Genomic DNA, 13,036 nt, shown 5'->3' with positions numbered 1-13,036 from the left:
AGAGAGCATCCAAGACTGTTGACAGAGGCTCTGAAGGACATACAGCATATGATAATAAAAAAAAACTGAGTGAAGGGAAAGGATGCTTGCACAGCTAAAATACAAAACAGAATCGCTAAGAATAACAAGAAGGATGTCTGGAATGGACAGGGTATAATTACTGGGCTTGAGCACTCCAGAGCTCAGGTGCTAGAAGGGGATGTGGACTAAGCTAACCCCTTCAACCATTTTTTTTTAATATAGATTTTTCCCTCCCACTGCCACTTTTTATCCCCCCAAAGACCAGTCTCCTCACACTATCTCTACTATATCATCAACTCCTCCCACATCAACTGGAATGGCCAGTGGCAAGCCCACCTGTTACCATCAGTGTGGACATAACTGAAGACTGCTCCTCCTCCAAAGAAGTCTGGCATCTCTTCACCTAATGACTACAGACTAGTGGCACTTACATCATTTAGACTTTTAAGAGGCTGGTCCTGGACTATGAGTCATCTTTTGGTAGACCACCTGGACCCACTACAGTTTGCCTGTCAGACAAAGATTGGGGTGGAGGATACAATTATCTACAGTATCTGCTCCACAAGGCATATTCTCACCTGGACAAAGCTGGCAGCACTGTGAGTATTATGTTTCTTGATTTCTCCAGCACCTTACAATTACAATTTATTTTTGTATAGCCCAAAATCACCCAAGAAGTGCCACAATGGGCTTTGACAGGCCCTGCCTTTTGACAGCCCCCCCAGCTTTGACTGTCTAAGAAGACAAGGAAAAACTCCCAAAAAACCCTTGTAGGGGGGAAAAAAATGGAAGAAACCATGGGAAAGGCGGTTCAAAGAGGCTCCTTTTCCAGGTAGGTTGGGTGTGCAGTTAGTGTCAAAAAACGGTAGTCAATACACAGAACAGAACACAAGTAATCCTCAATATAATAGTGCAATAGAAATATTACAAGTACAGAGCAGACGTCAATAGAGGATATCACATAATACGATTTGGATTTGTTCAGAGTCCTGGAGACCTTGGCCATCAAGCTGCCACCCCCTATTGGCCATTCCACAACTGAGACGGCTAATCCGATGAAAGGACCCCTCTACCTGACGATTCCTGCAATCCTCCATCAGAGATGACTTTACCTTGGGTAAAGGTTTGGCTTTCGATACTGATTTTCTAACCCATTCTTCTATTTCAGACTAGACATATCCTGGGATATCCTCTTCGTCAAGGCTGAAGTTCGGCTTAGCCTATCCTAGGGTATACGTACATGCGAAATACCCACACTTCCACATATTCACATCTGATATGTAGAGGTCCTGGTTAACTAGCATGTCTTTTGGATCTGTTGTTGGGGGATACTGGTGATAGAGCATCCACAGAAAAACCTGAACAGACAGTGGTAGAATTGTGAATATTGCTCCTGAATTATGCACATTCACCTGTACTTTAATTTTTACAATATCCAAGGAAAGGCTGAGCAGGTGGTTCACTTAGGTCACAAAGATTTGACTTGCTTTTCGAAGTAACAAAGGCCCTAGATGTTTACTTAATCTGTATATTTATATTTGAGTTCTCTTTTCTTTTACCATTTGCCCTTTGTTAAATATGTATCCACTACCTTTTCTTTTATAGAATTTTTTTTTTTCCTTGCAGTAGCGATTTCTACTAGGAAACTTGCCTTAACATATATATAAATCGGTATCTTGTTGATTTACATGTGTTTTAAGAATAATTTTCCTTATGCAGTTTAAAATTTGAGAGGTTGGGCAGCTGTATTTTTCCTCACTTTTGGTTGACTTTCTGTTCCAAGTCAATTTTGCTCTGCTAAAATGGTTACTTTGTCATGGACCTAATTGCACACTTTGCTGGGATGCATGCCATTTGTAGTGTTATGTAGGACAATTAAGAGATTTGTTCAGATTTTTGTCTTTATTGCAAATAAAGACTTATCAGCTGTTGAAGCTGTGCAGAGAAGAACAACCAAGTACATCCCAGGGCATGTCCTACTCTGACAGACTTGAAGACTGTGTGTGGACCTAATTCAGGTCTTCAAAATCCTCGGAGGCATTGATAAAGTACTGTAGATCCAGTACAATTCTTTCAACTTAATGGTGAATAAAGTACTTGAGGACACCAGTTGAAATTAAGCGGAAGGGCATTTAGGAATGAAGCCGGATAGCAGTTCTTTACACAAAGTCACATAGTGGAAGCAGAAACCTCAGCTATTAGCTATATAAATGAGCATGATGGACTGAATGGTTTCATCCCATGCTGTTTTTTTCTCCCAGCATCCCTTTCTTGTATTTCTAAATGTTTACTGATTTTTTTTTTTTCTCCCAGCATCCCTTTCTTGTATTTCTAAATGTTTACTGATTTTTTTTTTTTTCCCCCCAGCATCCCTTTCTTGTATTTCTAAATGTTTACTGTTTTAATTTTAAAATTTTTTATTTTGTGGTAATGGCTCAAAAAAAATATCAAACCTCAGATACAAGTTTCTTTACAGAGCTCTGTGTATAATGTTTTGTCCAGAGTGGCTTATTTGTGACATGAGCAGCTATACAGCATGGATTTAAGCACTACAGAAATTTTTTGATTATTTATTTTTGTGTCTTGCAGAAACACAAGTCTAGCAGCGAGCACGACTGGAGAGTCCTCACAAATATTGAGGGAAAATCTGTTACCAGGTAAGAGCCTTAAACTGTGTATAGAATTTCTGTTTGCAGTTTGTGCCTGAAAATGTTTGTTACAAAGAAAAATGTCCTTAAATATTTAAACTGAACTGTTTTAAAACTTAAAATTAAATTGATATTAAATGTAAATTCTACATTTTACAATAAATATTACTAGAGATTGCCTATTCCATTGTATTTAATGTGAAGCTTTTTAACAAGGACTCACATTTAATAATTTAGATATAACTGTAAACAGAATTAAGGCAAATTGGAATCCGTCTGGTTTGTCCAGAGTTTTATGTTTTTGGATCTGAATCTATAGCCCAGATCCAGGCAACTAAATCTAACATTTTGTTTTTTAAAATTAGGTGTGTGATGTCTCAGGATTAAGATACTGAATTTGGAAATACTGGACCAATTATTTAAAAAAGGAAAACTTTTTTTGAATATGAAGAATTACGCTGTTATTTGCAAAATTATTCCATGTTGTTCATATCTTTGGAGTCTACAGAAGGTGGCTACCACCACTCAACAAAAGTTATTTTGCAAAATTATTGTCGTTATTTTGAGAAGCAATATTGCCATGTGTGGTCCGTTTGATTGTACGTACGTCATCAGATATCCTGTGAATGCTAGTGAGGAACAGATTAAGTATGTGCATAGTATGCAATCAAATGACAATCACTAAACATAAAGACATAAGAATACATTTAATCCTGCATGTGTTGATAGGAAAATGTAATCTGCGCAGTTTAATGGTTCTTGCTGATCCTATGGGAGTAGGGCAAGAAGCAAACATGTTTGACTCCTCAGTGTTTTTTTTTTTTTTTTTTTTTTTGCATTGCACAATCACACTTCCAAGCATAAAAGAGCAGCCTGCGTGCAATCTACTAACAATCTACTAACTTTGCACACTAACTTTCTTCCATTCTTTTTGGAAAAAATAATTTAAGTTTGAAGTTTTTGCTTTTAGTGGATCACTCCAGGTCTGTTTTTTTTATGCGTGTGTGTAAGCCACAGTTTTGCTGTATGGCTTTTTGTTATTGTGCTTTGGTAAAATAGATCTTTTCCCAAATGTCTTGTGGACTTTAGCTTTTTCCATGGGTTCTCTTCCATTTTTACATACTCTTTACAAAACCACCCCAATAGCATATTGACAGTGGTTCACAATAGACACAGTTCTGTAAGGAAATTGATTGTGTGCTAAATACTGGTACTCCTATATTTGCTAATGTTGTCTTCTTGGTGTAGTTTACTTTAGGAACCACATAACATAAAAGGTAAGCATTGTCCTAGATGATCACTAGTCTTTTGTACTTAGTTGTTTGTGCTGTGTTATCGGCTTAGAATGCCACATTTGAATGGACAATTTCCAAATTAGCGTCCATTACACTACAGATTCCACTCGACTTTCTTGGGAAAACACTTATTTTTTTCAATATAATTTTGTAAGAGTCAAATGTATGTTTGTTTTTTAATTACATATTTAGTATAAATTGGTTTAAAAGAAAAAATGAATGATAAGCTTGGGTTAGTAAATGAAAAGAAATACTAACCAAATATTAATCTAAGGAATAATATAACCTGAACTTGTAAATAACTAAAACCTTGACTTTCGTATTGCTTGCATCACACTTTTTAGATTTGACGTTGCAATTTCGTGGAATTTTAATGGAATTAGTTGTTCCCTGTGTTTATTAACTTAGAAGATTCCACACCTTTTTTTTTTTTTTTCTTTTCCACCCACTTGGACATAAGTCTGGTGGTAATCAGTAAAAAATACTTTGAGCATACCAGTGTTTGACATATAAAGTATCCTTAAGTAGCTTTGACCTGGTTAAAAGTTAGACACAAAAATATAGAATTAAAAAAAAAAAAAAGTAATAATGAACAGACGTGCACAAATTGTTTATTTGCATTTTTCTTACAGTATTACTGAGTACAGTAATGGCATATTTTTACGAAAACAAGGAAGCACTTCCAATGTCCACTTGTATTTTTCCAGGCATTCTCCTTGTCTCCAAGATAACAAAAATAAGGGCGGTTTAGATTAAATGAATTGATACAAGAGGATTGGGAGTTAAATCTGCCCTATAAATATTGATGTAAATTAAAGTGAGCAGTAAAAGACACACATGCCTGTTCAGTATACTATAAGTAAATAAAAGGCATTTTATAATAAGCCACCAATTAATCTTCCTCACTTTTAGGGCACAATGATAGCTTCAAACAAACTAAACAAAACCACTTATGAAAGTAAAATTTATCTTCTGAATTAAATTTTTCTTTCAAATATTTATTCACTTGTATATTTGGATATGGGATTTTATACAAAATGAACAGAGGCTCATGAAAAATAAACAATAAAGGTGCTTTCAGTTTTCTTACTTTTTTTTAAAAAAAAAAATTCATGTGTGTTTTCAGGTTAAGCCTAAATGTTGTACTAATCCATATTGACCTGATCATTGACTAAAGATTAGATCTTTAGTTTTGTGTACTGTGATGTTTGTCTGCTGTCTCTAGGAGATGTCCCTTATAAAAAAGTTAAAAATCTTATAAGTGCTCCTTTCTTATAGCAGAACAGAAGTGCCTGGGTAAGAATTAATTTCTATTTCACCAAGACTGAATGAACATTTGTGTACACTAGTGGTGTTTCATCCCATTGAAAACTTAACAAAACATCTTCCAAAGTTGAGGCGGAAAAACAAGTTTTATACATCATACCAAAAAAGTTACAGTACAGGAGAGTAAATACTGTTTTTCAATAGTTTGAGCACTTGCTCAGAGTTGAGCAATGAGTTGGTATCAGAAATTGACCTGGTAAACTTGCTTAATGTCAAACATTGTAATTTGGATGTTTTTAATGCTATTTATACTTTAAATATGTTCAAAGCAGCAAGATCTGTACCATTGAATGTAACCATTGGAAGTTTAGAAGCATTTGGAGGAGAAGTCTCAAGAGGAGATTTGTAAGTGTAAATTTTATAGTGTTTTAACAATGTATGTACCTATTTATGGATTTGACTAGAATATCGGAAGATTCAGAAATATATAGTTCACAGGTAAAAATCATGTTCTTTTTGCTGTAGGTCAAATAATTCGAACTTTTTGTATGCTATTTAAATCTTAGAAATTGTTCTGCTTAGTCTTCACATTTGACTCCCTAAGTGTGTTTGCTATATTAACTTTAAAGAGTAAGTGCACTGCTTTTTTTAATTTCAACTGTTTGCAAGTATGGTCTTCTGTGGAAAGATACTGCAGCCACTCTGCTGAGCCAAAGAATGTATTTGTTTTGCTTTTGTATAGTTCACTATGCTGCTCACTTGAAGCACTTCATTTCTATATATAGTGTATTTGCAAGTTTCTCGTGCATTCATGATAACATGAGGACCCTGTTATTGTGTTTTTTTTTTTTTTTTTTTTTTTTTTTTTTTATAACTTTAGAGAGACCTCTGACTTGGTTTACTGTGTTGCTGATCTTCAGTTCAATAACCAAAAACTGCTGGATGAGATGAGAAAGATGAAACATGCTGTGGAAACAACTGAAGAAGCAAATCACAAACTGGTTGAAGAGATCGAGAAACTCCGTGCTTATGCAAGAAGGTATATATTTTGTATCCGTTAGGGGGCTGGAAGAGAGAGAACTCTCCCTGCAAATGGGGTCTTAAAATTTAAATGAGCTTTTATTTTTAATTGTCTATTTTTTATTTAATTTACATTTAGCTGTATTTTGAGAAACTGCTATACATTATTGGGGGTAAACAGTTTCTTTTAATTTTTGCTGAACTAGAAACTGCAGTAGAATTCTCCTATATAAATGAAGTACTTTGTATGTGTAAATTTCTGTGGATATTTGCACTATTGGTTTAAGGCATAATAAAAACGGACCATAATTTGAATAAATGTCCTTTTAAATATTGAACTTTAGCATGTGTGTTTTATTAAGCTTTTTAAACTTTTTAGTATAGTGGAACCTTAGTCTGTTTTTAAGGTTTTGTTAGTAATGTGTTTTTGCAAGGAGAGGTAGAGATTGTTTGATTTCAGAGCTGTAACAGTGTACCAAAGAAAAACTGCACTTGTTTTGCTTGAAGTGCCCTTTTCTGAGCAGATATTTCATTAGCCTGCAAAACTTTGCATTTTATACATTAAAACTGACACATTTTGACCCATTCTTTGACATTATATGATTCATACAATGTAACTTGGGCTTAGCTATGTTAGCAGACCAAATACAGTTTTTGTAGATCTCCAGCAGGAAATGTTGAATATTACTGTTCAAATTAATATTCTTTTAAAAAAAAAAAAAAAAAAAAAACTTATTTTATGAAGTCTGTCAGTTTTTGTAGTTCTTAGAATTCAAAGAAAAAGTTCTACAATAATGTTTAGCCTTTTACACACTCGGTATAATTACATTCTGTATATACTGAAAATTCAGGAAGTAGAGTGTGAGCCCATCAGTACTCCAATTTTTATAATTTATATAGTGCCTTTTCACAGAATTTTAAATTTGGGTGTGTGTCTATGCAGGTTAAGTATCCACTGTGAATCACTGCAAGGTGGTACAGATGATGAAGTTTTAATTTGCTGAGCATGGTAGATGATACAATAATTCCTGCACAGCAGTTCAGAAGTGCTGCATGTGACCTTTTTTGTATACCTAATTATGTGTATGCAAATAGCCCAAGATCTGAAAATACTTCTGGTCCTTGGCATTTTGAATTATGGATACTCTCAGTGTATATGTGTGTATGTGCTTGCTTGCGCGCGCGTGTGTGTGTATATATATTTATGCGTATATAGATGTTGTAAAAGGAATAGACTCGACACACTTAAAAAGGTTTGGGGCAGTCACCTGTATATTATTCCTGGCTGCAAAAAGTCTTTAAATAGCACAGAGATATTCTCAGTATGGAGTCCAAAACAGAACTGTCGAGGGTTTGTAAAGATGGCGGTTTTAAGGGACCAGACAGGAAGTGACGTAAGGGAACCGGAAGTGATGATCTTCAGATGTCAGCCTGGCGTGGAATTACCTTTGCTTGGTCCATACAACATCCTCCTAGTCGCATGTGTGTGACAATGTATATATTGTGAACAAGACAAAAACAAAAAGATTTTGGGAGTCCACCCCCTATAATATAGTAACAGCAAATGATAGCCACAAGTAGTCATTCGAGACTTGGTCAATACAGACTGAATAGGAGAGTGAAGGCTTGGGTTTTTTAGGTGGAGGACAGGAAGGAGTGGGATCTCCAGATGGAAATGAGGTCTCCTGGATGGCGTAATGTTGCAGCAAAAGTTGGGAGTCTTAGCTGGGCTTTCCTTCTGGTGGTCTGTGGAAGAGGGAGAAAAGGCATTAGTACTGTTCATGAACCCATGGCTCTGCATCTTATTTCCAGTTAAACCCGTAGACTGCCTCCCATGTGCGTGTGTGTGGGGGGGGGAAACAAAAAAAAAAAATAATTTAACATCTTGTAATGTCGAGACCTAAAATATAATGAAAACAGGGTTAATTGCAACTGTTGCATTTTCTAGGTGTTTTTGGACTTTTGTTGTGTATATAGTGTTAAATATGTTTATTATAAGAACACCTTCATTGCTAAATATTAGTCTTGTGTATAGATGCATTTGGAACCCCCTTTATTTGTGATGTTGTAGTGGTCAGCAGGCTGTAACAAAAATGAAGGAACTGAAAGAAGAACTTGAGGAGCTGAAGGTAAACCTGAGCCAAGCAGAAGAGAACAGAGTCAAAAGTGCTGCTCGTAGTAAACAATTGGTAAGACACATTTGATCTGTGTATTAATATTGTAAAAAAATAAATAAATAAATAAAAAATAAACTGTAACCTAAGCTCCATTAATAGTCTTCAGGCATTTTTATACTTTATAAAAAAAATAAAAAAAAATTTGGTATAAATATTTGACTCTCACAATACAGTAAAGTGGGTTGAGAGTCCAACCCAGAATTCAGTAGTGTTTTTGTCTCTCTATATATAAAATTATACGATATGTGATAATCTTGAAAGACATTTTAAAGACCCGCGAGACCAAGGAGACTTGCCACAGTGCGTCTCGCGGGGACTATAAACATGAGACCTGGTGCCAAGAGATTGTCCCAGGGCCATATCAAAAAGGACAGCGGCTGTACAGGCTTTAAAAAGATCGAAGGGCAGCGTGACGGCAGCTAACCTCCCCGCGAGCGGGGTTATATATCCTGCAAGAAAGAATTCAACCACGCCCAAGGCCAGAAATAAGACCGGTATTGCTTTTACAACGTCACGCGAGACCAGGCAGTGAGCCATCTTTTAAAACAAGTCAACAGACCTCTAAGCTATCAGTTGTTGGATTGCTTTTGGCAGGCAAGCATTAGAGCCGGCCCTAGACAATTTCGGGCCCGAAGCAAACTGATACCGAGCCGACCCCTGCAGCTAGGGGGTCCAGGGCAGAGCTCTGGCTGCCAAGTGATTTCCTGCATTCTGAGCTGCAGAAATGCGTTTTCCCGGCATCTACAACCCTCACTTTTTTTTTTTTTTTCATTTTAGCCAGCTTTTGCTGTTTCCACCAGGCAGCACGTGGCGGTAAATAGCTAGGCCAAGCACTTTTTTTTTTTTCTGCTTTTTATATTTTTTATATATTTTTTTTTATTTTATGAGGATAAGATCCACATTATTTTGTTTTTACATTTTTATTCGGTTTTAAAGCTTGTTTTCATACTTTCGAGATATTCAGATTTCCGTATAAAATAACTTACTAGCAGATATTGGAATCTATTTCACACAAAAGACACTTTTTGAACCTTGGAACTGGCAAACTCATGAATGAGTTCAGAATAATCAAGAGATTCGACTATCTCCTCTTGCTCAGTTGAAATCAATGCCAGACTATTCAGACGTTCGTGGCTCATGGAGCTTCGCAAGTAATTTTTGATAAGCTTGAGTTTTGAAAAACTCCTCTCCACTGAAGATACCGTTATAGGCACAGTCAATGCTATTCTGAGAGCCACAGCAACATTAGGCATGGCAGTTGCCAACTCCTTCTCATTACAGATATTCCAGTGCTTACATGGCTGTTGAGTTGCTAGGAACTAAATTGGCAAACATGCGAATTTCACTGCATAGTGCATGTGGATCAATGTCTGATTTATTAATTCTTCGAGTCGGTTAATGCAATTTTCAAGTCCATAGAGTATTTCATCAAGGTATTATCATCCATGGATGATATTAACTGATAATTGTGCAGAAATCCAAAATTGTCGAAATGCTGTTTCATTTGATCAAACCTCTCATTCATGGACATGATTGCTTGATCCAGAAGGACAAGAGAGAATTCTGTGTGAAACTTTTCTTTTAGATCAGTTATTAACTCATCCCGGACTTCATAATCGAAATGGCGCTTTGTTTGTCTCCTGCGTAAACTGGTTACTGCAGGAAATGCGACATCCTCGGAAGGCATCTCCAATTCATTAGCGAGCTCTCTGGCTGTAGCTTCTGCTAATTCTAGTCCATTTTCCTGACTAAAGCATAAATGGCCGCCTACTGAGGACAGAGGCACAGATGAGCCGTGGAGGCGGCAACAGGCGTGCGGGCCTGAGTGAAGCGTAATGAAGATTGGAGTGTCGAGTGGAGATGTCCACATGGAGTAATTAAGTGATGGAATATGTTGCCGTGAATTATATATATAAAAAAAATTAGTAATAGAGGTTGGAGTGAAGGAATCTGTTGCTCCATTGGGCCCTCCGCAGCAGCGTCGCATCACAGGAAAAAAAAAAACACCTTGAGTGCAGTGGGCCCCCTCCAGCTGTGGGCCCGAAGCGGTCGCTTCCTTCGCTTCGCCCTAAGGCCGGCTCTGCAGGCATCATGTGTTCCCAGCTCTTAAAACAACGACATGCGACAGGCAGAAGAGGCAGCCAGCAAGCAGCAAAAAGACAGCAAATGATCCAAAGGCATATCCTTAGCGTACATTCAGCTGCAACACCCTTCACAACACGAGTAGTATTATACGTCTGGGAAGAAAGATGTAACCTCGCGCGGGGCAGGAAATAAACAAGTATTGTTTTTACAAAAGTTTTTAAAGTAAAAGTGAAAATAATGCATATATAACAATTCACAAGAAAATAATAATCTCTTTAAATTGTAGATTGCCTGCCTAAGGTAAAGTCATCCCTGATGAATGGGGACGTGGGAATGAGGGGTCCTTTCATCGGATTAGCGCTATTTCAGATGTGGAATGGCAAAATGGGGGAGGCAGCTTGATGAATGAGGTCTCCAGGACTTAAAACAAATCATATTATGTGATATCATCTAATGTGAAGCTACTTCTGACAGGGGGCTCTGCCAGACGTTCCCAGCAGACCCTCACAACACGTTTGGGCCTACCACGCCTGACCGGCATCCTCCCCCACCATCGAAGCCAACTCACCACCAGGTGGTGATCAGTTGACAGCTCCGCCCCTCTCTTCACCCGAGTGTCCAAGACATGTGGCCGCAAGTCAGACGACACGACCACAAAGTCGATCATCGAACTGAGGCCTAGGGTGTCCTGGTGCCAAGTGCACATATGAACACCCCTATGCTTGAACATGGTGTTCGTTATGGACAATCCGTGACGAGCACAGAAGTCCAATAACAAAACACCGCTCGGGTTCAGATCGGGGGGGCCATTCCTCCCAATCACGCCCTTCCAGGTCTCACTGTCATTGCCCACGTGAGCATTGAAGTCTCCCAGCAGAATGAGGGAGTCCCCAGAAGGTATGTCCTCTAGCACCCCCTCCAGGGACTCCAAAAAGGGTGGGTACTCCGAACTGCTGTTCGGTGCATACGCACAAACAACAGTTAGGACCCGTCCCCCCACCCGAAGGCGAAGGGAGGCTACCCTCTCGTCCACTGGGGTAAACCCCAATGTACAGGCTCCAAGTCAGGCGTGGTAGGCCCAAACGTGTTGTGAGGGTCTGCTGGGAACGTCTGGCAGAGCCCCCTGTCAGAAGTAGCTTCAACTCCCACCTCCGGCAGAACTTCGACCATGTCCCGAGGGAGGTGGGGGACATCGAGTCCGAATGGGCCTTGTTCCGTGCCTCTATTGTTGAGGCGGCTGACCGGAGCTGTGGCCGTAAGGTGGTCGGTGCCTGTCGTGGCGGCAATCCCCGAACCCGTTGGTGGACACCGGTGGTGAAGGATGCCGTCAAGCTGAAGGAGTCCTACGGGACCCTTTTGTCCTGTGGGACCCTGGAGGCAGCTGATAGGGACCGGCAGGCCAAGCGGAATGCGGCTTTGGTGGTTGCTGAGGCAAAAACTCGGGCGTGGGAGGAGTTTGGGGAGGCCATGGAGAACGACTTTCGGACGGCTTCGAGGAGATTCTGGTCCACCATCCGGCGTCTCAGGAAAGGGAAGCAGTGCAGTGTCAACACTGTATATGGTGGGGATGGTGCGCTGCTGACCTCGACTCGGGACGTTGTGGGTCGGTGGGGGGAGTACTTCGAAGACCTCCTCAATCCCATTAACATGCCTTCCAATGAGGAAGCAGAGCCTGGGGACTCAGAGGTGGGCTCCCCCATCTCTGGGACTGAGGTCACCGAGGTGGTCCAAAAACTCCTTGGTGGCAGGGCCCCGGGGGTGGATGAGATACGCCCGGAGTTCCTCAAGGCTCTGGATGTTGTAGGACTGTCTTGGTTGACACGCCTCTGCAACATCTAATGGACATCAGGGACAGTGCCTCTGGATTGGCAGACTGGGGTGGTGGTCCCCCTCTTTAAGAAGGGGGACCGGAGGGTGTGTTCCAACTACAGAGGGATCACACTCCTCAGCCTCCCTGGAAAAGTTTATTCAGGGGTCCTGGAGAGGAGGGTCCGTCGGATAGTCGAGCCTCAGATTCAGGAGGAACAGTGTGGTTTTCGTCCTGGTCGCGGAACAGTGGACCAGCTCTATACCCTTAGCAGGGTCCTGGAGGGTGCATGGGAGTTTGCCCAACCAGTCTACATGTGTTTTGTGGACTTGGAAAAGGCATTCGACCGTGTCCCTCGGGGAATCCTGTGGGGGGTACTCCGAGAGTATGGGGTACCGGCTCCCCTGATAAGGGCTGTTCGGTCCCTGTACGATCGGTGCCAGAGCTTGGTCCGCATTGCCGGCAGTAAGTCGAACCTGTTTCCAGTGAGAGTTGGACTCCGCCAGGGCTGCCCTTTGTCACCGATTCTGTTCATAACTTTTATGGACAGAATTTCTAGGCGCAGCCAGGGTGTTGAGGGGGTCCGGTTTGGTGGGCTCAGGATTGGGTCACTGCTTTTTGCAGATGATGTTGTCCTGTTTGCTTCATCAGGCCGTGATCTTCAGCTCTCTCTGGATCGGTTCGCAGCCGAGTGTGAAGCGGCTGGAATGAGAATCA

General features: G+C 40.0%; 1 protein-coding gene across 1 annotated transcript in view; it reads left to right on the top strand.

Moving 5' to 3' along the window:
- lrmp (lymphoid-restricted membrane protein) overlaps positions 1-13,036 on the top strand; it is a 106,524-nt gene that overhangs the window by 19,989 nt on the left and 73,499 nt on the right. Inside the window, exons 5-8 of the mRNA XM_051930351.1 lie at positions 2,611-2,678; positions 5,560-5,635; positions 6,111-6,269; positions 8,322-8,439. Of these exons, the coding sequence (XP_051786311.1) occupies positions 2,611-2,678; positions 5,560-5,635; positions 6,111-6,269; positions 8,322-8,439 (421 nt within the window). The remainder of the gene's footprint in view (positions 1-2,610; positions 2,679-5,559; positions 5,636-6,110; positions 6,270-8,321; positions 8,440-13,036) is intronic.

This window comes from Erpetoichthys calabaricus, chromosome 1, assembly GCF_900747795.2.
Source record: "Erpetoichthys calabaricus chromosome 1, fErpCal1.3, whole genome shotgun sequence".
Lineage (NCBI taxonomy): Eukaryota > Metazoa > Chordata > Cladistia > Polypteriformes > Polypteridae > Erpetoichthys > Erpetoichthys calabaricus.
The sequence above is the reverse complement of the archived record's forward strand: the minus strand, read 5'-3'. Positions and strand labels throughout refer to the sequence as shown.